The sequence below is a fragment of the Osmerus mordax genome, chromosome 3 (assembly GCF_038355195.1).
Source record: "Osmerus mordax isolate fOsmMor3 chromosome 3, fOsmMor3.pri, whole genome shotgun sequence".
Classification (NCBI taxonomy): domain Eukaryota; kingdom Metazoa; phylum Chordata; class Actinopteri; order Osmeriformes; family Osmeridae; genus Osmerus; species Osmerus mordax.
Window position 1 is genome coordinate 11,754,213 of NC_090052.1, and position 27,573 is coordinate 11,781,785.

Consider the following 27,573-nt stretch of genomic DNA (forward strand, 5'->3'; position numbering starts at 1 on the left):
ATTATTTTGGTGAGAGCAGTTTCAGTACTGTGATATTTCCTGAAACCTGACTGCGAGACTTCCAGGATGTTATTTTCTTCATGAAAAGAATTTAATTGGACTAATACTATATTTTCCAGTACTTTAGTAAGAAATAGAAGGTTTGATATTGGTCTGTAATTTGCAAGTATACTGTTATCCAATTTGTGTTTCTTTAATAGGGGCTTTACAACAGCTGTTTTGAAGGAATCTGGGAAGACACCAGTTCTAAGGGATGCGTTTATAATCTCTAGCAAATGAAAACATCTATTTCGATGTGGATGAAAACTTGTGGCCAAATCCACAAGACAGGGTTGATGGAAATGTAGGAGAGTAATAAATCCTTTATTTTGCTTTGTTTGTTTGTTTTTTGAGCCAGGTGAGGAACACTGCAGTACATGTTGCTCAAGACGCACTTGTTCCGGGAGTACAACGGCACTTGGGAATGCTTGGCTAAACCTGATGTTAGTTTCCTCCAGGATCACAAAGACTCTTATTGAGAGACTTGTTGCTCTTGTTGGTTGGTTGTAACGGATTTAAATTCCTGTACTCGCTGTGAAATATTTTTTTTTTTACTGTTGATTGTTTTTCTACAGGTACACCTGCACTTTTGAGTTTCATGTTGTTTAATTGTAACTTGTTTAACTGCATGCTCTTATGGTTCTTCCCTTTGGCACTTATTTGGTTTTCACAATGTATGCTTCATGTTTTGGCTGCTCGCAATGTTCGGGGGTATCTCGTTGTTATGATCAGTGACCTATGCACTTTTGTAAAGCTCTCTCTTGGAAGTCGCTTTGGAAAAATGGCTAAATGCATAAATGTAATGTAAATGTAATGTTCAAGTACTGTAGCATAGTTTTTTTTTGTAGCTAATTATGTTTGCTTTGATACAAAAAATAAATGTTATTTGATTGTATTTCATCAATACATTTCTGATTTTGCTCAATGATTCCACTGTTTTTAGTATTCTCTCTTAGTCCATTTATGGGGATGTAGTATCTTATGAAACATGTATCACATATTTTGTAGTACAATATTTAATGATTGTATAAACAACTACTTCATGAAACTATGTTTATCTTGTGTGTTGATGTTCCGATGGTATTTCATGACAAATTAGTTATTTGAACTAATGATTCTGCATGCGCAAGGTGTCTTTAAAGATATGAACATGCAATGCTATGCTTTGTGACAGTCTGTGTTACAAGTAATGACTGTTTCGAGTTTTATATCTACAGTTATGAAAAAGGACATCAAGGTTCTGAAATTAGTGTCAGTGATTGTAAAAAACTGTAATATTTGTCAATATGTCATATTGATGCATATTGCATCATGTCTGAATTATTCCTGAAATACATACTGCAATTAATTCTAAACTACTAAACTTAATTCTAGAGAGGTGTCATTCTTCGCAAGGCGCTTCACCCTACTTGCCTCGGGGGGAATGTCATTGTACTTACTGTCGCTCTTAAGTTGCTCTGGATAAGAGCGTCTGCTAAATGACTAAATGTAAATATGAGACATGTATGAAGTGTTTTAGTAGTTTTAGTGCATTTTGGATGGGGAAATAACTGCTTGCCAAGCTAAAAGTTGGTTAGGAGAACTGTATGAAGAGTTTTGAAAATGTGACGCAAGTATTGAAAAATTTGTCATAGCGATTGTAAAAAGCTATAATGTGCTTTTGTTTTTGGTCAAACCCATTATCAACTGAATGGCTGACTACCTTGCTGTTTGATTACACACGACTACGACTACATTTGGTCCTTTTAGCTATCATATGAGATAGTGAACACAGGAAGACTTTTTGCCACATTATAACTCACATTCATCCTCTTCTTCCAGAGACACTAACTCCTAACTAATTAAGTTCTTTAAGAGGTCGGCCATTTTGTCTCCCACCTGTAGCTGCTGCTCCATGTGTCTCTTCTCCTGCTGGAGGCTCTGGCTGCGCTCCTCCTCCTCCTCCAACCGGGCCTCCATTTCATGCAGCACCTCCTCCAACTCCTGCTTCTTTGACTCCAAACGAACCCTCATCTCCTCCGCCTCGGCATATAGCTCTGTTTCTGCATTGAGCTTCTCCTGGAGCTGAGTGTGCTCCTTCTCCAGCTAGGGATAGGGAGTGTGTGTGTCAACTGTTTGTGTGTGTCCCTGTGTGTGTCTGGATAAATGCATTTTCATGCATGTGTAACAAAGTTGAATGGGTTAAATTCACTCCTCAGTATAAATATGGCCCACCCGCACCATTGAATAGCTAGCTTTTTTGTGGTGTAGCTGGATAAAGCTGGTGGTCCGTCACATTCGTAGGTCAGAGAAACCAAGTTGGAACCCTGGTGTGCGCAAGATCAGGACTCAATACTGATGGGCAATGCAATGACACCTGTGACACGTGCATCAATTCACCTGCGTGTGTACTGTATCTGCATATGTGTGTAGACATATATGCATATCTCTGTGCCACTTGTGTAGGAATGAGTAAGTACGTGTGTGTCTCACCTGTATGTGTTTCTGGGTGATCTCTTTCAGCTCAGTCTGACTCTTCTGTGCCACCTCCTTGGCCTGTTGAAGTTCTTGATCCTTCTGACCCATCTCTTCTTCCTGTCTAGTCACCTGGAGGAGGGGCTTGACCTGGGAAATGGACAACAGAGACATCCAGTCAAAACCCCAACAATGGTAGCGTCACCAAGTGTTAGGTGTGAGTTCTATTCCTTTATTTTGAATGGAGGCTTTTAGATTTATCTGGAGTATGTGTGTGACACAGTGTGATGTGTGTGTGTGTCTGTGTACCTTGGTGAAGAGCCTCCACCACTGCCAATTCTTGAGTTTGAGGTAGCAAGCACAGTTCCTCTGAATCACCTTCATGGCAGTCAGCTGGGCCTGCCTCTTACTAAACATCCTGCAGGGAAACAGGAGAAAGAAGGGGACTTTGTGTGTGTGTGCACGCGCATGTGTGTCAAAAAAAGAAATAAAAAGAAGAAAGAGAGATAATGTGCAAGTAATGTGTAAGAGACACTGTGTCTAGGTCAGAGTGCAAGCATGAGTGTGTGTGCAGATCCAGTGCATGTGTGCATCTATGTCTCAGTGTGTGTTCTAAAGAGAAGGAGTGTCAGTTGTGTGTGTGTGTGTGTGTGTGTGTGTGTGTGATAGAGTGTATGTGTGTGCGTTTGATAGTGTGTGTGTGTGTATGTGTGTGTGTGTGTGTGTGTGTGTGAAAATTCCTTACTTGCGAGCCAAGAAGGCTCTGGCTTGCGCCTGGAAGGCAATGATGACGATGGTGAGTTTAAGGTCCCTCTCCTCCTCCAGCTGGGCCAGCACCCCTGTCCTGAAGAACATCTTGCTCTGACCGATACGGTACAAGTTAGGATCCAGGTCCAGGTGCTTCACCTGGGAGGAGAAGAGAAGAAAGATTCAGTCTAGGGTAAGCCTTAGGAGAACCACTGTGCTTGCAGCAGGGAGTTTGTCTTACAAACTGTTTTCCTGTTTGGTGATAGGCGTGCAGTCTGGTTGAACCTAAAATGTCATGTTGAATGCCAAGACTAACTGTGTTGGGGCAGGAGAAGACATCATCAGTAGCTTTGGGTGGCAAAAATAATCCTATTAGGTTTACACTGTTCAACTAATTTAAATAACACTGACCATAACACAGCAAGCCTGTTTCCCATCCATGAAGCCTTTGGGAATGGCATTGGCAGCAAGGATTTCATAGCTGTAAATAGAGAAAGGATTTGTCTGTTCTATTAGAAAAGCCCCCTCCCCCCCAAAAAAACAGTGAGAGATAACAGTATCGATTGGAGAACTTTTTGCCTATAGAATGTTTACCCAATTACCCACCAATTATCAAACAAAGCAAGTCTAACCCAAATTCCAACCCTGGCCACAACTAGTTGTTGCAATATAACCAGTTTCATTTGATCACAACTTGACCTTAGTGTATTATAAACAGTTTTTGGAACTACTCATATTCAAGGTCCAGTCTATGAGGGTTCCTCATGAGGGACTTTGGTTCCTCACCGTTGACGAAACTCCTGGAACACGATGCGGTTGGGAAATCCCTGCCTGCAAATCCGGATCCCCTCCAGGACCCCGTTACACCTCAGCTGGTCCAGAACCAGGTTGGCGTCCATTTTACCGGCCTGCCAACACAGAGATGTATAGATAGATTTATGAATGAATGAGATAGATGGCTTTGATAGATGGATGGAATACATGGATGGATGGGATAAATGGATGGCTGAATGGATGAATGGTATTGCTGGATGGATGGATACATGCTTTATCAATAAATTAATGAGAGAAATAATGCTTATGGAAGGTGGAAGGGAGAACAATGGTTGAGGAAGAGGGTCAGGGTAGCATAGTAGGAGAGCTTGGGTTCTTTCTTCTTTTTGACAGGAAGGGGTCGGAGAAATGCAAAGGTAAAAGTCCCTTGGGTGATTGGTATGCGGATTAGACGGTTGATGGAGTGAGAAAGACTAAGTGGCATGGATAGATGGGTTAAGTGCGTAAGTGCAAATGTTTCGCACGAAGGGGAGAGAACAAGAGTCAGTCAGACGCATTTGAAAGATTTTCCCTCCATATTTGTTTTTGGAAAAAAAGGCAAAACACATATTTTGATTTGATTTGACAAGATAGATCCGAGGGAGGTTGCTAGGGAGTAACCCACCATCTTCTTGTGGTTAGGGATGATGCAGCGCACAAAGTTGGGCTGTGTATTGTGCAGGGTGGTCATGAGCTTGCCCAGGGACTCCTTGTAGAGCTGGCCCACCGTGCGGAACATGCCCTTCTTAGACTTGGTGGAGCTGGGGGTAGAGCTCTCTGACATCTTGGTGAGGGTGTCTATACCCACCACACGGTCAACTGGAGAGAGATAAGGAAAGGGGAAGAGCGGGAAAGGGGAGAGACCGGGAGGGATGGGAGATGTAAGCGAGACCGAGAGACACCAACCCTCTCTGCTTCCTCAGTGTCACAACAAATTTAGAAAACATGTATGAACCCAACCAGCTCACCGTCCTTCCACATGTCCTGGATGAAGGGACTTGAAGAGTTGTTTAGCAGAGCCGTCACGTTGTCATTCAGAGGGTCCATGTTTTTGGTCAGCCAGTTTGCACCGTTGTAGTCCACCTGGGGAACATGGGAAAATAAGTAGTGAGCTTGGAACAGTTCTGGGAAAGATGGCTTCAAAGAAAACACAGTTCCATTTCCATTGGCTAGCATCTAAGGCACATAAAGGCAGGGGTGCTGCTAAGTATTTTGGGCCCCATAAAGATGTTGCATTTTTCCCTCTCCCCATTTCTGGTTTTTCATTCAACACATTTTCATTCCAAGCTTTTCGAGGGCCCTCTCCCCATTGGGGCCTTGGGTAGTAAGTCTGACTTTTCCCCTCACTTTGATGTCCCTGCCTAGAGGATTGCATGTTTGTATTGAGTTGTTGTTGAAAAAAAAATCATAATTGCCTTGTATTGGTAAATTGCAAACCATTTAAACTTGGAAAATGCAAACATTGCTGAACATTAGTAAACTGCTTAATAACAGTGAAGTGAATCCAACATAAATATAAATCGGGAAATCTAATTAGAATCAACATCTGTTTTTACCTTGCCTGCGTAGTGCAACACAGAAAACATGGTCTTGTCCTTCAGGCTTTTGGGCTTGGAGAATTTACAGTGTGTGCAGTGTGTGTTCATCAGCTTCTCCACGAAGGACAGATCTGTGGCCTTAGGGAACCAGCACTCCTCATCCAGCAGAGCCAAGATACCAGGAGGGTTGTTCTAGAGAAAGAGACAGACAGACAGACAGAGAGTGAGAAAGAGAGAATATAAATAGAGAGAGAGTGAAAGTGAATAAGAGTTATTCTATCACATTCTGAAGTGTGCACTGAAAGTATGTTGTGTACAGTGTGGGTTCATGGGGCTGTATTGTAAACGGGAGAGATGGTCTGACATGAGTATGTGTGCATGTTAGGAGCAATATTGTGTGTGTGCATGCCTCTGTAAATAACAACTCTGTGTAGGTGTACAAAAGGAGAGTCTCTGCAGACGTGTTTTTGCAAGCGGTGACTGGACCTGACGTGTATTGTCTGTCTATGTGTGTCTCATTATCTGCTCAAGGATCCCCTCCCCCAACCCCCCAAAACCTATCCTTCCCACACACCCTAACATTGCTAACTTTCCCCCTCACCCCCCACCCTTCCCCACCCCTCCCTGTGCTGACCGGCCTCTCTATCAGCTCGATACAGGGCTGCAGGTCCAGCCCGAAGTCAATGAAGCTCCACTCGATGCCCTCCCTCTTGTACTCCTCCTGCTCCAGAATGAACATGGTGTGGTTGAACAGCTGCTGCAGGCGCTCGTTGGTGTAGTTGATGCACAGCTGCTCAAACGAGTTGTCCTGCAGAGCAGAGGTCATACGGAGGCATATGGACATATGGACAGCAAGTCTACATCAAGGACAACCCAACTGTACTCTATTGGTTATTTGTCCATTAGGAACCATGTCAGAAGTTTCATTTAGAAACAATTTTCACCTCTACCAAACTACAACCGCCAATTGTAAGAGCACAAGCTCTTGGTCGAAAGAAAGTAGTTCCCACATAACAAATGTCTGTGGTTGATCTTGAGTTAATGGGTCAGGATTTCTGGAAAAAGACATTGCTCTTGAGCTTTCAAGTTGACTTTTTTGGTCCTTTAAGCCATCTAGCTCCATTGTATATGAGAAACGGTAGACATCTTTATGGCTGATTTCTCCGAAACTCGGCAACTCTCCCTAAAACAATAAACGATAAACAGCACTACAGGTAGAAGGATTTTGTTACATTTTTGATTAAGGTACAAATCTCACCTCGAAGATCTCAAAGCCAGCAATGTCCAGGATGCCTAGAAAGGAGGAGGACTGGCGTTTAGACTTGTCCAGAGTCTTGTTGACCCTTGCCAGAATCCAGCGAAACAGGCGCTCGTACATGGCCTTGGCCAAGGCCTCAATGGCAAAGTCAGCCTGGGATGCGGAGGAGAAAGGGAATAGTAGAGGAGAGAAAAGGATGAGTGGAGGAGAGAGGAGTGGAGGAGAGAAAGAGAGGGGAGTGACGGAGAGATAGGGAGAATTGGAAGAGAAAGAGGGAGGAGGAGATGGAGGAGATGGACAGAAAGGATGATAAAGGGACAGAGAAGAGAAGGAAGGGGAGCCAGAGCGAGATTGAGGGAGGTAAGAGGAAGATGAAAAAGGCAAATAAAATGGGAATGAAACACTTGTTACTGATTCCTGATTGTAAAGTTCAGGGTTTGAAATGGAGAGTAGAGGAAGAAGGACACCACAAGTCTACCTGTTCCTTGGTCTGGGCCTTCTGCACTACTTCCCTGCCCACTTTGATGCGGGGAGTGAGGATGGCACGGGTAAAGTCTGTCACACTGATGCCTTGCAAGTGGCACACTTTCTGGGCCGCTGGATGGAGAGAGAGGGAGAGAGACAGAGAGCGATAGAGACAGAGAGAATAAGGAGAGAAGAGAGAGAAAGAAAGAGAGATAGGTAGAGATACGGAGAGAGAGAGAGAGAGAGAGAGAGAGAGAGAGAGAGAGAGAGAGAGAGAGAGAGAGAGAGAGAGAGAGAGAGAGAGAGAGAGAGAGAGAACATGTTGAAAAGGTGGAAAGAAATATGGATAGGGGAAATATGAGACAATATATATTATGGGAAAAAGAGACTAAAGCCAGGTAAGGATAGCCTTGAAATGTCACCTGTGTATTCTGTTACCTGTGTTGTCACCTGTGTTTCCTGTCCTACCTGTGTTGTCACCTGTGTTATCTGTGTTTCTGTGAGTCCTACCTGTGTTGTCAGGCATTGTGGCCTGCTCATTGTTCCTCTCCGTCTTGAACTCGATGTTCCCCAGCTGCAGCACGGTGGAACATACCTTCAGCATCCCTAAAAGAGACCAGAAGATGTGCACATTAAGATGCGTGTTTTATACATTCATACTGTATATTAGTAGTGGGACAGAGCATATGCCTATTTAATATACAATGTGTACAATTGTATATTAAATAGGCATATGCAGAGGGAGAGAGAGTAGGGATGAAAGGATAAGAAAATAGAGAGGAGGAGATCCCTGGCTCCCTTACCAATCCTCTCATCTTCAGTGAAGCCCATGATCTCCATGGCCTCCAGAGTCTCATGAAACATCTTGCCATCGTCCTGGCCTGGCACCTCCACATGGCCTGCCACCAGGAACCTGTAGTTCCCAAAGCCCTCCAACAGCAGCTCCTCTGTGTGTACACACACAGGTTTGTTTTACTATGCTAGGGAGGACCCACAATTCACTCCCAAAATCGTGTTTTCCATAACCCCTAACCCCAACCTTAACCCTTAATATGATTCTTACTTTAAACCCCCTTAAACAACCCTAGAAACAACACATGAAGTTGCGGGGAACAAAAAAAAAAATCCCTAGTTTTCTGTTATTGTGGGGAACATAGGTCACACAAGTTAAACAAAACCACACATACACAAACACACCATGCGACAGCACACTCACAGATAGCATTTCCTGGTCAACAACCTATAATCAAGGGCCTAGGGTTTTCCCTGGTCATATACAATCACTAGGGGGACATAACTTGGCCACTGGCCCTTCAAAATGGCTCATCGCAGCCAAATCTGAGTCTTAGTCCTCACCACATAACTTGTCTTTGGCTCCGTCCACCATGTAGTAGAAGATATGGAAGGCCCTCTCAATTTTACCCTGGCGGATACAGCGAGACTTCTCCAGCAGGTCTGATGGTCAGGAAATGGTTAAAGAGAATCCACCAAGTCAAATAGGTGGTTATGTTATGGCTTTCGATTTTTTTTGGGGGGGTGGGGATAACCATGTCAGCAAAGATATTTATATACAACTGTCTCACAAGGGACTGCGCACACAAAACGATCAAAATGTTGATTTTGGACTTAAGATATTACATTGTTTTTTCTGCAATTTACTCTAATTTACTCATTTCTGTTATTGTTGCACTGTAGTTGAGAAATTATTGTTGTTGCACCATACCTGGTAGCTGAGATGTGGTTATTTTGCACTGTGCCTGCTAAATACAGAATTATGTTTGACTCTAATCATAAAAGACAGCACTGTTAGAACAATTTGGTCCTTCATTTTCAGTTGTACCTTTTACATGCACTGTTTGTATGTTGTATTAGGTCTATTAAATGAAAAAAATGTCAAATGTAATAATATACAGTCATACATTTGTACAAAGTGCATATTAGTGCTATGTGTTTGCTGTTGATCTTTTCAGAGGATACAAGTATCGATGTTGGCCCCAACAATATACCCTGTCACATCAAAGTTGAGCTTGATGAATTTGCCCTGTGAGGATAAAGTTCAGATGAGGAAACTTGAAACTCCATACATTTCAATGACACAAAGTAGATAATTTTTTTATAATTTCTTTTTGGTCAGTGCATTGAGCATTACAAATCGAGAAGAGTTGTCATTCTTGATGGTCTTGGCATTTCCGAAGGCCTCCAGGATGGGGTTGGCCTGAAGAAGCTGCTTCTCTAGCTCTCCCTGTGGGCCCGAAAAGATGCTTGCTGTGTTACATTATGTAATGATAAGACTATGCACACATGCGTGTACAAAATAACAACACACTCACACACACACACATAGTGCGTCACATTGGGCACACAAACACACATTAACCCTTGTGTTATCTTCGGGTCATTCTGACCCATCAGTCATTGTGACCCACCTTCGTATTGCGACAAATTTACCTCATACAAAAAAAAAGTTAAGCATTTTCTTTTAACTGTCGGGCTGTCTCAGACCCCCCACATAGGAATGGTTAAAAGAAAATTATTTTTATTTGTTTTTGTATTGGGTAAAATTGGGTAAACACAGCGATGGTTCGTTATGAACCTTTGGGTCATGTGACCCGAAGGCAGCACGAGGGTTAAATAACAGACTCTAAAGCACCAGAACAGCAAAAGCAGCCAACTCAAATTTTGGGGAAAATCCGTCACTGCAGTCAGAGAATCAGATTAAAGGTGTGTCTTTCTACATGTAAGGATTACAAGACCAGAAGGAGACTGATCATCAGATCTAATCCAATGAGTGACAGAGGCAGGTTGGCATACAGTAGTGTCATTCCTCTCAGGCATGCTCATACTCACATAGGCCAGTAATGAGGCTGTCTCTTTCTACAGAGGAGGGACAGAACCATGTGGAGGATTAACTTTAACCACTTAACAACCTCTTCCCACTCCCCTCTATTTCCACAAATGGAAATGACAATGGTATTTCATCATTGTTGTCCTCAACCTATTGTGAGCAGTGAACATTTAGTTGTACAAGTATATCCTTTTCTGGCAGAATCTTCCGCCCTCTTGCTCTACCCCTTTGATAGAGGCATGTGATAAAGGCTGTGTCTGCGAGTGTGTGTGTGTCAATGAAACACTGAAACATTGAAAGCCGCCCCCACCATTTAGCCTCCCATTGCAAGACCACCACCAGCTAAAACATAGGAAGGGAACATTTTTCCAGTAAGGTCAGTAAGGATTCCATACCTTTACCAATGTCAGGGCATTTGGATCCTGTCACATAAGAATTGTATTTAAGTACATTCTATTACATTTATTTAAAATATGACATTTTTGGGGCAGGGTTAGGATTAGTTAATATTATATTCCAATATTATTTAAGTTTAAATTAACACTGTTGTAATATACACCTGCACATCTGTGGTCCTGATTTGTCTCATAGCAATTTGTTTAGATAGCAATTGTAAGTTACTCACAGCATTGGTGTCCTTCTTGCCCTTATGTGAGGAGGCTACCACAGCCAGATACTGGATCACCTTCTTGGTGTTCTCTGTCTTTCCTGCTCCAGATTCACCTCTGGGGAGGGGGTGAAGGGGGAAGTGGAAAGATAGGGTGGGTAGCACAGAGAGGGGGTTGTCATGAATATGGGTTGGGGGGCACCAAAACAATAGCAAGTGAGTGAGTGGTAACAGATAAATGAGCGGGCAACAGTGTCCGTCTATCCACTAGAAGATCATAAAGGATTTTTTTTCCTCTGTTTTATTGAAATCAACCTTAACTTGAACCATTTCAGTCATCTGACAGGCTGATTAATGACCAGTGTGTATGTGTATGTATGTGTGTGTGTGTCTGATACAATTTAAAAGGTCAGTGTTTGGTGTTTTGACTTACGTGCAAAGAATAGACTGGTCCTCACGGTCTGTGGAGAAACACAAATAAGGGGGTCAGGGGATGGGATGCAAGGGAATGATGACAAGATTCAGATGAACTTGATGTCAGATTAGAACTTTGTTTTTGACACACTGAATGCTGCGAACTCTTAAAGGGGAGTCAGATGGCTGAGCAGTGAGGGAGTCGGGCTAGTAATCTGAAGGTTGCCAGTTTGATTCCCAGCTGTGCGAAATGACGTTGTGTCCTTGGGTAAGGCACTTCACCCTACTTGCTTCGGGGGGAATGTCCCTGTACTTACTGTAAGTCGCTCTGGATAAGAGCATCTGCTAAATGACTAAATGTAATGTAAATGTAAAGGGGTCATATAATGATTTTATAGGGTGTTTCACACTCAACCCTCTACAATGGACACAATGAAGTCGCCATTGGCTAGTAATTTTTTTTATTTTACTCGTCAGACTTTTTACATGAAATGCATGAACAATGCAACTGGAAAAAAGAGTACATAATCTGTCTGAATTAGTCTTGATGTTGCATATGGATTTAATCTACCATTTTTTAGCAAATGGCTTTCTCTTGCCACGTGACTTCAGCCACCTCTCCACTGCTGATGATGGATCATACTGCTGAAGCTCAGGCCTTGTGTTTAAATGAGGATCAGGTCTGAAAGGCGTGAGGATGTAAGACTGCTGGGGTTTTAGAGAATGAAATGACAGGTTTTCTCCCCTTTACTTATGCTCATGATTATTTAGATGAGCTGCGTGCTGATCGGTTGGTTTACAACAAGCAAAGCTGCGGAGCAAAGAAGCAACATGGCCAACCAGTGGGCTGGTCTGTATGTACATTTTGAGGCGTGACAAAGGCAGAGACCAGAGCCAAATAAGGTAAAATTTTGAGATTTGCATAGGAAAGAGCTGTCAATGGACTATGAAGTTCACTGTATGTCCATTTTACCCACCGAACTGTCGTTATTCAACTATGACAAGGTTAACTCAGTTTTGCATTCAATGACTCCTTTAAGACAAGCTCATGTATTGAAATTTATTTTGCTAAAAATAGCAAACGGATCATTTACTTAATACGGGTCAGGTCTAAGGCCTCCATGTATGGGTATTTTGAGGTTGTCACCCATGTCTGTAGAGAATGAAAGTAGGGTCTTGGTTTTAGATCACTGCTAGACCATAGAAACCAGACAAACCACGGTCAGTGATTGGGTCATAGCAAGGACAGAGGTTTCTTTTAACCTTACTACATACAGTATCAAAAACAACGCTTCCCAGTTAGAAGCCTGGAAAGCCTTCTGTATTTGTTTGAGCATTGTTTCTTTTTGATAATTAAACACACGTTAGTGAAAATTGACCGCTTTCTGTCTCTGATCTCCTAAATTGTATGTGTCTCAGCCCTCTGACTCTCACCAGTTATGCACATGTGCATGTACACTCATGCATACACACAGCTACCTTGCATCATGTTCCTGTAGGCATTGTCAGTGATGGAGTAGATATGCGGGGGCACCTCGTGGCGTTTCTTGCCCTTGTACATCTCAATGATCTTCTCAGAGTAGATGGGCAGCATCTTGTAAGGGTTCACCACCACGCAGAACAGGCCTGAGTAGGTCTGGTGGAAAATGAAGAAAAAGAGATGATGATGAGGAGAAGGTAGGGACTAAACCTTTCTTGGTGACCTGACCTATAGTGTATTGTGTTCATTGGTGGGGACATTTTACTTTTAGCAGACGCTCTTATCCAGAGCGACTTACAGGAAGTACAGGGACATTCTCCCCGAGGCAAGTAGGGTGAAATGCCTTGCCCAAGGACACAACGTAATTTGGCACGAATCGAACCAACCTTCTGATTAATAGCCCGACTCCCTAACCGCTCAGCCATCTGACCCCATGTGAGGACAGTTGGACAACATTTATTATAAATGTTTCTACTTGAGTATGTTTGTGTGTGTGCCTGTTTGTTTATACAGTATGTGCGTGCATGCCCGGTGCGTCTCTATGTATGTGTATATGACAGAAAGAAATGGAGAAAGAAATGCAACAGCTCTAAAAAGAAGAGGGAAAATTCTGACAGCTGTGTGTATGTGTGTGTCTACGTAGAAGTACTTACATAGATGAGGCTGGAGAAGTACCTCTCCCTGAGGTTGTGCAGGACGGATGCCTCATTTAGGCACGTGAGGGCAGCCATGTCCTCTGTCTTGCTGAACTTAGGAGGGTTCATCTTCTGGATGTCATCCTTGTTGACCGTCATCTTCTGGCCATTGGAGAGTTCCACTAGTACCTTGAAGGACAAGGAAGGAGGTAAGACCACGTTAAAATACAATAACATTCTCATATTTACATTTAGCAGACACTCTTATCCAGAGCGACTTACAGTACGTACAGGGACATTCTCTCCTAAGGCAAGTAGGGTGAAGTGCCTTGCCCAAGGGCACAACGTAATTTGGCACGGACGGGAATCGAACCAGCGACCTTCTGAATACTAGCCCAATTCTCTAACCGCTCAGCCACCTGACTCCCTAGAATCTCATATAATCTCTTACGGTCCACTCTGACTAAACTGAACAGGTGACAAGATGTTACCAATCCAGTTGTGTCCGATTTGGCAAGGAAAGGCATACAGTGAAGGTTATTAGTATTATTTGAGTGTTCAATTGTATCAGAGAGTAAAGACACAAATCATGTTGAATTATAGAAGACACAAATCATCACGAGAATCAGAGACAATCAACTGCTGGAATTTTCAATGTCTGATCCTTATAAACCGAGGATGTTTAAATGTTTGTAAATCCAAACTATCTGCCTGCATCTCAGTACTCTCAGTGGCTTCCCTTTCCTCGCCTTCACAACCTTACATCCTCTGACCTGTAAGTAAAAACAATATGGAGGTATTATTATATATACTATTATATATATTCCAGTTTAGGTAGACGAAAGCTCAAAAGGAGAAGAAGCCATGTAAAGCTATTTAGATATAACAATCTTTGTCCTTAATTGAAACCAAGCTTGGACACTGGACCCATCATGCTGGTACAGCTGACCACACCTCTATAACATTACCTCGTCTCCTTTTTCCTCCTTGATACTGGCAGCTTCAAAGCCCTCTCTCTCTGATGGGATCCACACCATCTTCTTGGCCGACCAATCAGCCTGGGCCATTCCGCTGTTCCGAAAGTCATCGTCCAGGAAGAGGAATTTGCTGTCATCACTGGCAGGGTCATTGGCAGCCATCTTGGACATGTCACTGGCCCTAGGTTCGATCTCAAAACTGCTTGTCGTTGAATCCTCAATGGAACTGTATTTATTATTGTGATAATCATAGAGACATATAGGCCTAGTATATACTGTAGCTGTTTTATAGCAGAAGAACATAATACAGTTTTGTGCTATGAAATACTTCCAACAAGAGCAGTGGTGCCCTCCAAATGTCTAAAAATCGAAATGCCTTGACTCAGAACATGCAAACAACAATGACATTGAATCATAATATAAAAGATACAATAAAAACATCAGTGTTCTATTTGTCACCCACCAACCAATAGCTGCCTAAACATATACTCATCTGTCCCTCTCCGTCTATCAGTAGCCTGTCTACTCAAATTGTATAGATAAATACAGGTGCTACTAGCTAACCATACAAATGCATGCTGTTTGCATTACTTACTCACTTATCTTCTTCTCTGCCTGTAGAGCACAAGGCTCCACTTGCCTTGAGTGACCACAATAAACTATGTAAATTTACAGAATGAAGATAACCGCTATCATACAACAGGCAAGGTGCCATGCTGGAATGCCCATGTTTGGGTACCTGGCTTCTTCTCACTGGCAGTGTCTTGGTGGCCTTTCGAGGGATGCTAGGGACTTACCAGTGAGCTACCTTATAAGGAAAGCAGCTCAGCTCAAGTGTCCATCCAAGCTTACCGTTTACACAAGAATTATGACTTGTCACAAGGTTCTGTGATGTGTGGTAGTGGCACAATGGTTGACAGGTAAAGACTAATAGTCTTGTATGTACAGTAGCTGTTCTCTGTAAGTTGTTGGGTGTTCTTAAGAATAATACCACAATTACAAAAGTAGGTAACTATAACTATTTTGTTTATGGATTTAAAAAAATCATGCTGACATACTAAATGTCACATTAGCTAAAGAGGTGTCATCATGTTTCTTGTTCTTGTAGTCCTTATTTAACCAATTATTTAGTTGAAATATTTGACACAGAAATATTTTTTTTTAAATGGAAGTTAGTCAAAACCTAGCTTGGTGTTCTTTTGAATTAAATCCTAAGTAGCCTAAACTTTACAGTAAAATAAAAGAAATGCCACTTGCCTTCTTTCCCGGTAATGTCGAGATGGCTATATCTCTCGATGCTACAGTGCAGTCCTCAGACGGAGTCCAGGTAGAAACGGCACAGGTAGAAGTGTGAATTAACTGCGGCAGCATCCTACACGGGTATTTAAACAGTTCAGTGCCATCTATGGGAGGAGCGGTGCGTGCGGTCCGCCTCGTTTCCGTGGTAACCAAAACTGACAACAGTCCGCATTCTGTGCCTCTCCAGCCTTATACTGACGTTGATGACCACCCTTCTCGTCTCAAGTTTTATATTTCTTAGTATTAGCAATAACCTTAAAATGTCTGTACATCGTATAGAGGTAGAGGAGGAAGAGTTTGAGAAGTACTACACTGTGTTTGACGGCTCCTCACAGGAAGATGTCTCTCACGCCAAGTTGCTGTGGAATTCTCTGTCCCTCTTACCACCGCAGGAGTCACGCTTGGAGTCGTCCGATATACACCAGAGGCTACCGGTAGCTAGGTCACATAAGGACACCAGTGCCATCTCCAAATCAATCGCTGAGCACAACGTGCCGCCGCAAAAGAGTCGCCAGCGCCTGCAGCTAGCTCTACGTCAGGAGGAGAGAAAGAAATACTTAAGTATGGCCAAACAGAGAGGGGAAATTCTGGATCCACTGATGAAGCAAAGAGAGCAGAGGATACAGAAGGAGATGGCCTCTTGTCCCTACAAGCCCAAGCAGAGGGACGGGTTTAAGAGTGTAGGAAATTATGTCACAAAATCTGCAAAAGACTTGGACATTGAGGAGGTGAAGCTGCTACAATAGTCTCAACCAACTAATCACAGGCATAGCCATATTGTACACCTTCAATTCTTTGTTCTCAATAAAGTGTTTCCATGTATCAGTCAACCACAACAGCAGTAGGAGTAGGAACAAAAACTACTGGATTGTTAACAGGACTGGACTCCACCAGGCGCGTTGCTAGACATAAAGCTTGACTGGGGCACAGGAGCGGGTTGCACCAATTTTGCTACGACTGTCATAAGTCCTAAGTGAGTCTTTGTTAAGACTGGTCTTAGGCCCATATCTAACGCCTGTTGCACCAACAGAATTTAAGACCAGTCCTAATTAAAGGCCGCAGTATGCTTCTCCGACTCCGTTAACGGATGGGCGGGCGATACGGACGGATTGACTGCGTTTATGGTATCTCCGTAGGCTATGGGTGCTGAAAACATTCACCGCCAGAAGAGTAGGTGGCGCAACGTTTTTTTGTAAGTCGTCATCGAGTGTTTATGTCCAAGGTTATCGAGAAGTCGGAGCAAATTTACAAATTAGCCGTTTTATCAATAAAATATGCACATTTTCAGCTACTACACTGCCTATTTCTCTTCACATTTTAATTCAGATGCTGATTTACATGCACTGTTTAGCTGAAATAGGAATTCTAAAAACTTACAACAATGGCGGTCAAAGGATTCTGTTCGTCCTGTTTATCACGGCAACCCCACCCCTGACGCAAGCGATTCTTAATACTGACCAATCACAACCAAGGGGGTATCCGTAACTATCCGAAATTACGACGGATAGTTTGAAAATTCAGGAGGTGCACGTCGAGCTCCGGGCCTCTCCGAGGGCTCTCGGAGAGCTCTCCGAGGGCGTTCCCCGTAGAGGAGGGCGTTCCCATGTGTCAGTTTTTTGGAAAACGGCCTTAGCTTAAGACTGGTCTTGAATCCTGTTGGTGCAACCCGCTCCAGGACCCTAGCCTACTCATTATCAGTGTTGGGTACTTTTAAAAGTAAGTAATTACTAGATACATTTCTTGTAAACTAACTAGTTAGTTACTTAATTACTTGCAGAACAGAGTAAGGCATTAAGTTACTTTTGCATTACATTAAGAAAAGTATTTTATTTCTAAGACAATTAACCTTGGTCACTCTTATGCCCAGAAGGCACATTTAATGGGTTGACCTCAGCAATAGCACATATTGTACTGAATATTCAGTGTCACTCGCATATCATGATCAATCCTCGTGATACAGCAAGATGGATCTAAAAGTGATAATCCACTATAATGAAAAGCAATATTTGCATGACGTTCTTGAATCAAGACTCTTTAATCAATAATCTTTGTTGTAAAATGCCAGGCTTATTGAACATCATATATATATGTATATATACTATGACTATGACTACTATATACTATGACCCATTGCAGTGAACAATGAAAACAAAAACAACACAGCTGTAGCCTTGTGCACTAATAAAACATACCTACCAAAAGGAAGATTTTAGCTACACGGCAACATGCACTTTCTGTTCATGAACCATCGAATATAACCATCACAGACAAAAACAACAATTGAGAAAATGAAATTCAAGACAACTAAAAAATGAATTGACCTCAAAATTATTTCACAATTCTATTTGGTTCAAATATAACCCAACATATTTTGTAGTTTAAGCTCAATTAAGATCCAACTCTACATTAAATTAATTATTGAGTAATGCTAGTGCCTCCACATTTTCAGGACAGGCGTATTAAATAGCCTATGTATATAGACTTCAATAGATGAATCCATTGCAGAGAACAAATGGAAAAAATACAACAACAGCTGTAGTATTGTAAACTGTGAGACACATTCTCAAAAGGAGGACTGTAGGCATCATGTAATTTCTGGTCATGAACCACAGCCAATAAAGATCTCTGCCATCCTATACAATTAAGGAAATGAAATTCAAGACTACATTGAAACAATTGGGCTAATATGACACATTTGACAGATATAGTTAGTTAATAAATAACCCAAAGGTTTTTGGTGTTTAGGCTCGATTGAGATGATAATCTTTAATCAAGAGTTTGTCATGAAGGTGCATTCACATTTTCAGGCCAGGCTTATTCATCCTACAGTGAACAATCCCAATTTTTTTTTGCCATGTACACACATTTTACCCATCTAATTTAGTAAAAACATTACACAACATTTTTGTAGTTTAGGCTCAATTACATTTTTTGCACTATTTTACTGAAAATGATGATTGAACCTCAGGAGGAATAATCTCTCGAAACGTCTGTCTGAGAGTCTGTTTCTCTCCGGAGTAAGGACGAGACCCCCTAGGCTAAAAAACCTCTCCACAGGCGCACTGGATGGCATGAAGCAGGGCTGGACTGGGACCGAAAATCGGCCCTGGCATTTTTGGGTTAAGGCGGCTCACCACCCCCCCCTCCAGGGCCGAAGTTCAGCCATGACGCCCCCCCCGATCTTACACTTCGATAAATAATTAATTAATTTGTTATGATTTGTATATTTATGGTATTTTATTGCATTTTTCTTTTTATGGATATATTGTATTGCCATTACTGTTATTAGTACTATTCTGCTTAATATTGGCTTAGCAACTATCAAAAACTGTTTACTGTTTATACTACAGGTGATGATGTTGAAGCCCCCCCAAACATGCTTAAATTTTTGTACATTTTGCGGCATCCGCCAGTAGATTTTTTTGCTTTTTCTCTCTAAGCTTTTCTGCGCCTCCCTTACGCTTTCTTTTCTAAATTTTTATCGATGCTAAACTTTAACGATGACAAACCATGTTAGGCATTAGCCAACAGCTTGTGTCTTCTTGGATTTGATTGGGTCAGGCAAGTGCCAATTAAGGACATTAACCAATGGGCCGCTGTCAGTTCTCTATAGGCCGGCCCGACCAAAAAAACAAAAAATACAATGGGCCGCTGTCGCGAGTCGGCCCAAAAGTGCGTCAGCCCACCGGGCAAATGCCCGGTATGCCAGATGGCCAGTCCTGCCCTGCATTGAAGTATTATAGGCTACTTCAAGCATATTTGCTTGATCCTGGGGAACGTGTTTGATTGCATTTCTGGAGATGACTTCAAATAGTCTGTGACCTCCCGCTGTGAAACTGTCTGTGGTGTCCACCTCAAAATAAAAAAAATCAGTTTCTGTGGTGTCCGTAACAGTGGCCACACTGCTCTGCGCTGGCAGTGGATGAGCACTGTCTTGATCAGCACAGAGTGAGCGAACCTCGGCAATAAGCAGTGGGGGTCAGATAGCTGAGCGGTTAGGGAGGCTATTAATCAGAAGGTTGTTGGTTCGATTCCCGGCCTAGCCATATGACGTTGTGTCCTTGGGCAAGGCACTTCACCTTACTTGCCTCGGGGAGAATGTCCCTGTACTTACTGTAAGTCACTCTGGATAAGAGTGTCTGTTAAAATGACTAAATGTAAGCAGGGTCTTGATATGATCTTTTCTGCCCTCCTCTTTCACCCAGCAGAGCTCAAATTTAGGAAGAGTCCCTGCAGCCAGTAAGGCTTCCGTACTGTCCAGTATTGATGAGAACCGTGTTTTAATGGCCTGCAGATTGCAAGACAAGATGCTATTAGTTGGATAATAAAACGCCCCAAAAATTGGCTATGACAAAACACATTTCAAATGCCATTTATATATTTTGCAGGTTTACTTATTGGTTAATTTACTGTAAATGATTCTGTTTATTTATTATATAAATGCATTTATTATCATTTTAATGTTGTGTATTTTTTTATAGGAAGAAGGTTATATATTATATAAGAGGAAGACACGAAATTAAACCCAGTGTAAAATGGCATATGTAGCGTGGCGAAATCAAACTGGCACAGGACACAAACATCTTTTTGGGGTCTTTATTCTGAACTGTAAAAATGGTGTTCAGATAGATCATTAAAATAAAAAGCAAAATCAGTATCGACCAAAATACTGCAACAGTAGGCTATTAAAGGTCACATGTATGCTGTTTTTGGATGCTTTTATATAGGCCTTAGTGGTCCCCTAATACGGTATCTGAAGTATCTGAACTGTATCTCTTTCCCGAAATTAAGCTTTGGTGCATAATTACAGCCACTACGAGTAGTCCCACAATGAGCTTTCCTCAAGACGTGCTGTTTCTGTGTCTGTAGCTTTAAATGCTAATGAGGAGGAGAGGGGCGGCACCATGCGCTAATGTTTACAATGGATGTATCGTAGCCCCTTTGCTGTAAGATGCCTCGAATTTGCCCATTCTCATCTGATCACCCTGGTTTGCAGAGGTGCACACTCATAGTCATTTCAATGAGGGGAAAGGCGGATATCGCGCGTGCCATAACACCAAAAGCAGAACGGTTATCCAAATAACAAAGAAGTGTACAACACTCTGCCCCACGCGTTACAGCATGTGTATTCACACACATACTTGAAGCTATCTACCTTTACATTAACGACAGTAACTCAGCTGTTAGCTGCAGAGCTAATGTTACAGCCACATTCTAAGGGTGGCAAGCTAGGTAACCATATAGGCCTACAGTAAAGCAACAAAATGATATAGCGTTAGTTAACTACTTGTCCGAGGTTTGTAGCTGGACCAAGGAGAGTTAGTACTGATCCAGAATTTAATTTCAGCAAGGCCAGCTTTGTATTGTCCCGAGTTGTGGAAACAGTTGTTGCTGAAATGTTTGGCGCAGACATGCAAAACTTTGGGACGTTGTGTCGGCGCATTTCCAGCGAAAATAAAATTAAGATACTGGTTGTGCAGAGGCTCGGATGAAAGAACTAAAAAAATACTTTTTTTTTCATTTGTACATCCAAGCACTGAGCAACTGTTATGCTTTGTTTGTTTGCTCGCCATGATGTCTCTCCAGGAAAAAACGATATCGTACTCGCCCTTGCACGGTCGTAGCTCAGTTTCTCATGGGCGGGCCAAATTATCTGGGCGGGCAAAGCAGAGAGAGGGGAGGTAACCTTCCTCCTTGTGACGTCACAAGGAGGAGATTTTCAAACAGAGCAATTGAGCCTTCATTTTCTCAAAGGCGGAGAAGAACACCCAGGGCTTGGTTTACACCTTTCGAAAATTCTAACCACTGGGGGACCAAAGGCAGGCTAGGGGAACTCATATTAATGGTAAATAACCTCCTAAAGTGAAGTTTTCATGTCATGTTACCTTTAATATGAAGTTGTACACTGGTAATAGCCTTACATGCTGACATAGGAATACGAAGTGGGTTTGAATGCACCCCAGCATTCGCTCTCTGGCTCCGGCGAGGTGCTGGAGTAGGTGCAGTGATCTTAACCTCCACAGCAGACCTACTGCGAGTACCAGAGGCAGTCGTCTCTGGTTCAGCCATATGTTCTCTAACAGACGGTACAACAACCGGCTCATCAATGTCTACAGGCTCTAAGACTCCTTTGTTTTGATCAGGAATGACAGATATGTGGTTTCTTCCAGTATTGCATACTCAGGGTCTGAATATGGGTGGTCTTTTCGAACCTCATCAGCAGAGGTCACCAAAGCATTTGGGACAATACATTTCTGTTTCCTGGGTGTAGGAACCGGACCAACACATGGCGTGAGGTTGGCTCTGTGAACCCTTTTTATTGGACCACCCGCCACTGGCGATTTCTATAAGACTGCAAAGGAAGCTCGGCTTCCCCTAAAATGTCAAAAAATTAATGGTCAAATATTGACTTTTGTGTTAACATTTTAAATGCGTTAACACCATCTCGAATACGAGTTCGTTCAGAATCAGCTACATATAGCAGGTCGACTGACTCGATTTCCTTCTCATACTTTCCCGTAGTGTCACGGTGCATTTCCCTGTTGAAGCCCAGTGCCCATGGACTTCAATGGGGCTGCTTTGAACAGTTATTTTCAGTGCGTCGAAAATATATGGTCATTGGATAAATGCTGCAATTATGTTGCGCTCAGCGTCTCTGGGGGTGAATGGAGGAGTGGGCTGGCCTGGACGCCGGGCTTCTGCGTGATGATTGGAGGGTCTGTCGAAATACTGCATCTCCTTTTTATTGACAGCGATTTTGTACTATAAAAAGTCGCCGAAGCTATTCAAGCTCAGTCCCATCGCGGATTTTGCAAGTGTAGTCGAAAGACAAACTGCTGCAATCTATTTCTTGGTATTTGCTTGGCGAAATTGCTAGCCAATTTTCATCATACATTTCATACAATTATACACCACATTCCTTGTTTCAGTTTAACCTAATTCCCATTTCCTTCGAGTTTAATATTATTTCGTTACATCGTTCATTCATTCATACAGTAGGCTAGGCTTGTGTCGTGGGGGTGAACTAGCCAGTGAACTAGCAAAATAAATGGAAAATGTACATTATGTAGGCCGAAAATTAGCTTCCCCTATTTGAAAGACCAGCAGCCGCCACTGCTCCACTGGCTCTACTGTATGTGTGCTGCCCTGAACCTCAAGAACCCTGTAAATAGTAGGACTCCAGGCATCTTGAATTTTATTTCTTTCCTGCGGCCAGTGACGTAGATAAACTAGCTGACCTACCTCCACAGGAGGACAATGCACTGTCCTTCTCAAGTTCAAGTCTTTCTGCAGCTTTTTGTTCAGCATACTGTCTGGCTCTGCTGTGAGCCTCATTTAAATGCTCCTGATGGACAACTGTTGCGTAAAATTGTCGAAGTCTTTAACCAGTGATCTGACCACTTTTTTCAGTAACAAGTAATCTAACGCGTTACTATTTCCAAACCAGAAATCAGATTAAAGTTACTTGTCCAAGTCACTGTGCGTTACTATTTTGTCATTAATAGTAAAATATATATTTGATGTCTTCTTGTGTCTCTGGGAGTGAAGTCATGTAGCCTATGCGACAATTAAGTCACGTTTTCAGCATGAGGGTCACGTGTATATACATAGACCTACCACTCCCTCTCAGTGACTCTGAGTCACCACTTTCCTCAAGCCCCTTTGCTCCAACAAATGCAACGAACCGCAACTAAATCAATTCTTTTTCTAAAAGCAATGGTTCGCAAATGAACTCAGATTTACTGTACTCTGGGCGTTTTTTATGGTTTGGTTTTTCCCCAAGTAGGCCTACGACTTGAGTCGTTTTTCCAAGTACGTTCTTATGTCAACATTTTAAAAAAAAACTCTTGTCTATAAATCAACATGAACATCAACAAACATCAACAAAATGTCAGGAGATACATTGTACATTGTTGTTGTGTACATAACTGTTAAAAATGCACTTCTAATAAAGTGAGTGTTGGCAAAACCGGTTGTCATTTTTATGTTGAGGTGGTGGGGGTGTGGTCGGCAGCTGCTGAATGTAACTACTAAAGTAACTTGTAATCTAACTTTAAAATCAAGTAATCTGTAAAGTAACTAGGTTACTTTTTAAATGAGTAATCAGTAATCAGATCACTTTTTCAAAGTAACTGTGGCAACACTGGTCTTAACCAATCTTCAAAATTCAAAAACGGCACTGGAACTCAGCAAAGTTTGATGCAAAATGTTTCATGGGCTTCAAGGTGACAAAAAATCCCAACAAACGTGAGCTGGTCCCGGGAGCAGACTGGTCTATTTTCTCTGGACATTTCCTCCCTATTATTATTGTGTTATTTTACCATTGGCAATTTCAGATGGTCACAGATTCTACGCATCAACACATAATTGGTCTGTTGTCCTGGGGAATTCAGATTACAGGTTCTTTTTATACAATGACAATTCTCCCAATTTAGGGTTAGTACTGACCATGAACCGTGCAGCTGTAGCTAAGTTTTTTTGGCATAGGGCACATGTGTCAAACTCAAGGCCCGTGGGCCAAATGGTGGAAGCTTAAATGGTGTATTGAAAGAAATTATTAAAAATAATTAAATAAATAAATGGTGTATTGAAATAAGTCTACACTGCTTTGGTGTCAGTACTAAATTTAAGTTAGGTAGTTCTTAAGGACACAGGAAGTTGAGGTCAGACTTTAAAGCATGTGAATAAATGACTAGCACAAGTTAGCTGTTCATTAATAAATATTAGATTTCATTATTGAAACATTAGTGAACATAACTGTGACGACATCCCGCCTCTAGAAAGCAGCTACACAGTGTTTAACGCAAAGTTGAACTAGGTGAAGGCAAGCATGGTTTGAATGACAGCACTCCAATGCAGCCGGTTCTGCAAACGTACCCCATGTGCTACCAAATCTCTCGCCAAGGTTTTTGGAAAAGTTGGCAGCCTTGATTTTACATAAAGCTCAAAAAGCTATTCTGCGCTCAAATGAAGGGCAAAAAAATCGCTCTCGCGCTTTGCGCGCTCGCATTAAAGATCCTGTAAAGTAAATTCCATGTTTTGCTTCTAAGTACATTATATACGTTTGAAATGAGTTCCTGAAAGCATGTGCAAAGCGCTAAGACTTTGTCACACTGAAATGTGGAGTAAAACCGAAGAACAGTTTCTCTTCCGTTTTCAGATCAGGTTTTAATGGGCGGAGCCAAAAAATGCCCTATCTACGTCATTTCGCCCTATCTACGCCAGATCACTGAGTGGCTCCTCCTGCTGTACTGTTATTGTAGCCTACATCTGCTAGCTAGCTAGCTTCAGGATGTCTCCCACCACCCACAACTGCATCTTCCCTGGATGCAAGAAATCCAGCTGCGCTGCAATGCCATTTAAGTTCCCTATTGATAATGAAAGGAAAAATAGGTGGATAGATTTTGTGAAGAGCCACGCTCATGGAAAGCTTCAGATAAACTCCAACAGCCGCCTCTGCACTGACCATTTCACGGCGGACAGTTTTAACATGGACCAGAGACAGACGGGGTTCACCAACACACGGCTTCTCTTGCAGCGCGGAGCCGTACCGAGCATCGCCCCTCCGGCCGTACCTGGACCATCCACCGCCGCCAGCAGTTCATCACTCAGTTCTGTGTGCTTGTTATAATTATACTAGATAACTTTTCCAGAGGTATCTCTGCTATGAGTTAGTGCAAACCGCTAAATTGATATTAGGCTACTCGGTGTAGAATGATGGTATTTTGGTGATATGGTAGCTAATGTGTTAGAAGTAGCCTAGTTGGAGAGCTCACTGTCTGCTGTCTCTGGTGTCCATTTTTACTGTTACACCTCAGGGAAACATTTCATTTATATGCATCTGTATGTTTCACTCATTGAACAAATAAATTCTAATTCTATACGGTTTTGTTCGGCTTGACATAGCGTCCATTATCTGGGTCGGAGGTAGGCACTAGGCAGCGAGGGGCGGAGCTTCAGCTCCTTCAGGCGACACGCCCCCCAGTCTCAAGCAGAGAAGAATGCTGATTTTTTCACGATTTCAAAGCCTAATTTAACATACTTGTCGGTGTTATTTTTTCATTCGAATTTGGATGGGTAGTTAATAACACATTATTCTGTGATGTGGCGAACTTAAAACTCGTTTCCAGGTCCACTTTACAGGATCTTTAAGTGTAGAAGTCCCTATCTAGCATCACAACAAACCCAGAATATGTCCTAGGTTTGGGCTAATCCCCGAATGTTTACAACGCCTGGCAATCAATATAAAAAATAATACGATCCCCTTCCGTAATCATGATACCCGGTGATGATTCCCCCAGTCAAAGCAGGCTGCATCCGGTGTTATCGCCAAACTGGTTTCCACACTATCTGGTTGCCCAGCTGTGCGTTCACCTATCAGTCTGCCTCTATCACCAGATTTGTCACAAATTCACAAACATATTACTGGCGATTTTCAAGTTGGATCTCATATTTGCTGCGGCGAATATGAAATATGAAAGTATAGGCTACGTGCGCACTACATTACATCCATTCACGACTAAATAAATGGAGACAAAATAAAACATTTGCAGGCTCGCATGAAGTGGAATTCGATCGCACTAGAGCAAAAACACGTATTACACCAAAGCCCATTTCTAGCTCACAAAATATTTGCTAAATCGTTACGTATGTATTAACTACGTTGGCCTTCGGGTAATATCTTGTTTTGGCTTCTTCTGAAACAACTGGTTACCATAGACACTACCCGAATGTAGGCTACTAATCACGTATTTGGGGTTGTTTCGAGGCAATAGCCGTATTTTCCATGACATCACAGCTCCTTCTGACACCACATACGTATAAGAAATTCATACTAAGAACGTCGCTGCTAAAACCCAGACAATACGATCAAAATAGACTACGCGTAACCCTTTGAAACACAACATGGGTATATTCCTATGCGATTTTGTGTATGGCTGAGTGTTTCTTCGCTATATCTTTGGAAATCAGTTCATTTCACTATTTCATATTCTGATCAAATGTAGTGAGCACTGCATTACAGCCATTCACGCCATAATAAATGGAAGCTAAGAAAATAAAAGATTCTCAAGCTCGCATGAAGTGGGATTCTATCCCACGAGCAAAAAAACACATCCATCATTGTAGTCCATTGCATTCCAACGCGAGCTACTGAAACTCATGAAAAACAATACGATTCACTCACATACTTATTAACTAAGTGGCCTTCAGGCAACATGTTGTTTTGGTTCTTCTGAAATAACTAGTTACCGTAGACACTACCCAAATGTAGGCTACTCATCACGTATTTTGGGTTTTCTCGAGGGAATAGCAATATTTACCACGATATAGTAAGTAATACTTAGTAATACTTAGATTGTCGCTGTTAACCTAGACAATATCAGCTTAAATGCGAACACTACCAAGTAGTAGCCTATACATGTAGTAATATTCTACCCGCAACACAATACTGAAGGTAGGGCTGAACGATTAATTGCATTTGCGATTAATATCGCGATGGGACAGAACGCGATTTTGTAATCGCAAAGGCTGCGATTTTACTTTGGTCACGTGACACGCGAGAGTAACGCAGTTTGCAGACGAAGGATCAACTTTGCACGCTACACTGTACCTTGACCTGTACGATCATGGCCTCAGGCTCGACAGAACCTGAGACTACAGTCACTTTGCAAATTCTGCCTTTAAAAAAAAGATGCTGCGCAGTGTCAAGTATTGTGCAAAACCTGCCTGGCTAATGTTGCTACCTCACGGGGCAACACCACCAATCTAATTCAGCCCTAAAAAACACCACAAGCCATGTACTATGCATAGCTAAAATTCTGAACACCAGTGTGTCAAATAAGCCAAATAACACCCGACAGGATCACTGATCGAAATGTTTCAAAGCCTAAAAAGCCTACATTTTGTAGCCTACTACAAAATTACTCAAGCAGTAAGCATTTATCACGAAATATATGATACCCCTCGGTGATACACATACAGTAGGATCACTATGGCTGACG

General features: G+C 42.2%; 2 protein-coding genes across 4 annotated transcripts in view; one reads left to right on the forward strand and one right to left on the reverse strand.

Annotated features, from left to right (window-relative positions):
* The window catches only part of LOC136940750 (myosin-11-like), a 46,792-nt gene extending 32,217 nt beyond the window's left edge, over positions 1–14,575 (reverse strand). Inside the window, exons 1-23 of one of the 3 annotated variants that reach the window (XM_067233032.1) lie at positions 14,264–14,575; positions 13,314–13,484; positions 12,660–12,816; positions 11,200–11,227; positions 10,785–10,884; positions 10,555–10,581; positions 9,464–9,556; positions 9,292–9,355; positions 8,671–8,769; positions 8,118–8,261; positions 7,825–7,920; positions 7,328–7,446; positions 6,850–7,002; positions 6,226–6,399; positions 5,610–5,783; positions 5,022–5,136; positions 4,679–4,872; positions 4,027–4,148; positions 3,652–3,721; positions 3,239–3,399; positions 2,803–2,911; positions 2,512–2,643; positions 1,918–2,124 (exon numbers count right to left, since the gene is read on the reverse strand). In XM_067233032.1, coding sequence (XP_067089133.1) covers positions 1,918–2,124; positions 2,512–2,643; positions 2,803–2,911; positions 3,239–3,399; positions 3,652–3,721; positions 4,027–4,148; positions 4,679–4,872; positions 5,022–5,136; positions 5,610–5,783; positions 6,226–6,399; positions 6,850–7,002; positions 7,328–7,446; positions 7,825–7,920; positions 8,118–8,261; positions 8,671–8,769; positions 9,292–9,355; positions 9,464–9,556; positions 10,555–10,581; positions 10,785–10,884; positions 11,200–11,227; positions 12,660–12,816; positions 13,314–13,484; positions 14,264–14,575 — 3,021 coding nt within the window. Of the gene's footprint in view, positions 1–1,917; positions 2,125–2,511; positions 2,644–2,802; positions 2,912–3,238; positions 3,400–3,651; positions 3,722–4,026; positions 4,149–4,678; positions 4,873–5,021; positions 5,137–5,609; positions 5,784–6,225; positions 6,400–6,849; positions 7,003–7,327; positions 7,447–7,824; positions 7,921–8,117; positions 8,262–8,670; positions 8,770–9,291; positions 9,356–9,463; positions 9,557–10,161; positions 10,189–10,554; positions 10,582–10,784; positions 10,885–11,199; positions 11,228–12,659; positions 12,817–13,313; positions 13,485–14,263 lie in introns of all 3 variants that reach the window. The other 2 variants (XM_067233033.1, XM_067233034.1) reach the window with 2 other exon arrangements.
* A 1,256-nt stretch (positions 14,576–15,831) lies between these two features.
* hoatz (HOATZ cilia and flagella associated protein) lies at positions 15,832–16,317 on the forward strand. The gene has a single exon (XM_067232706.1). The coding sequence runs from the start codon at positions 15,832–15,834 to the stop codon at positions 16,315–16,317; it is 486 nt and encodes a 161-aa protein (XP_067088807.1).
* The last annotated feature ends 11,256 nt before the right edge of the window (positions 16,318–27,573 follow it).

What these genes read in the sequence shown, in the direction of transcription:
- hoatz (XM_067232706.1), top strand. Translation starts at nt 15,832, where the DNA reads ATGTCTGTACATCGTATAGAGGTAGAGGAGGAAGAGTTTGAGAAGTAC.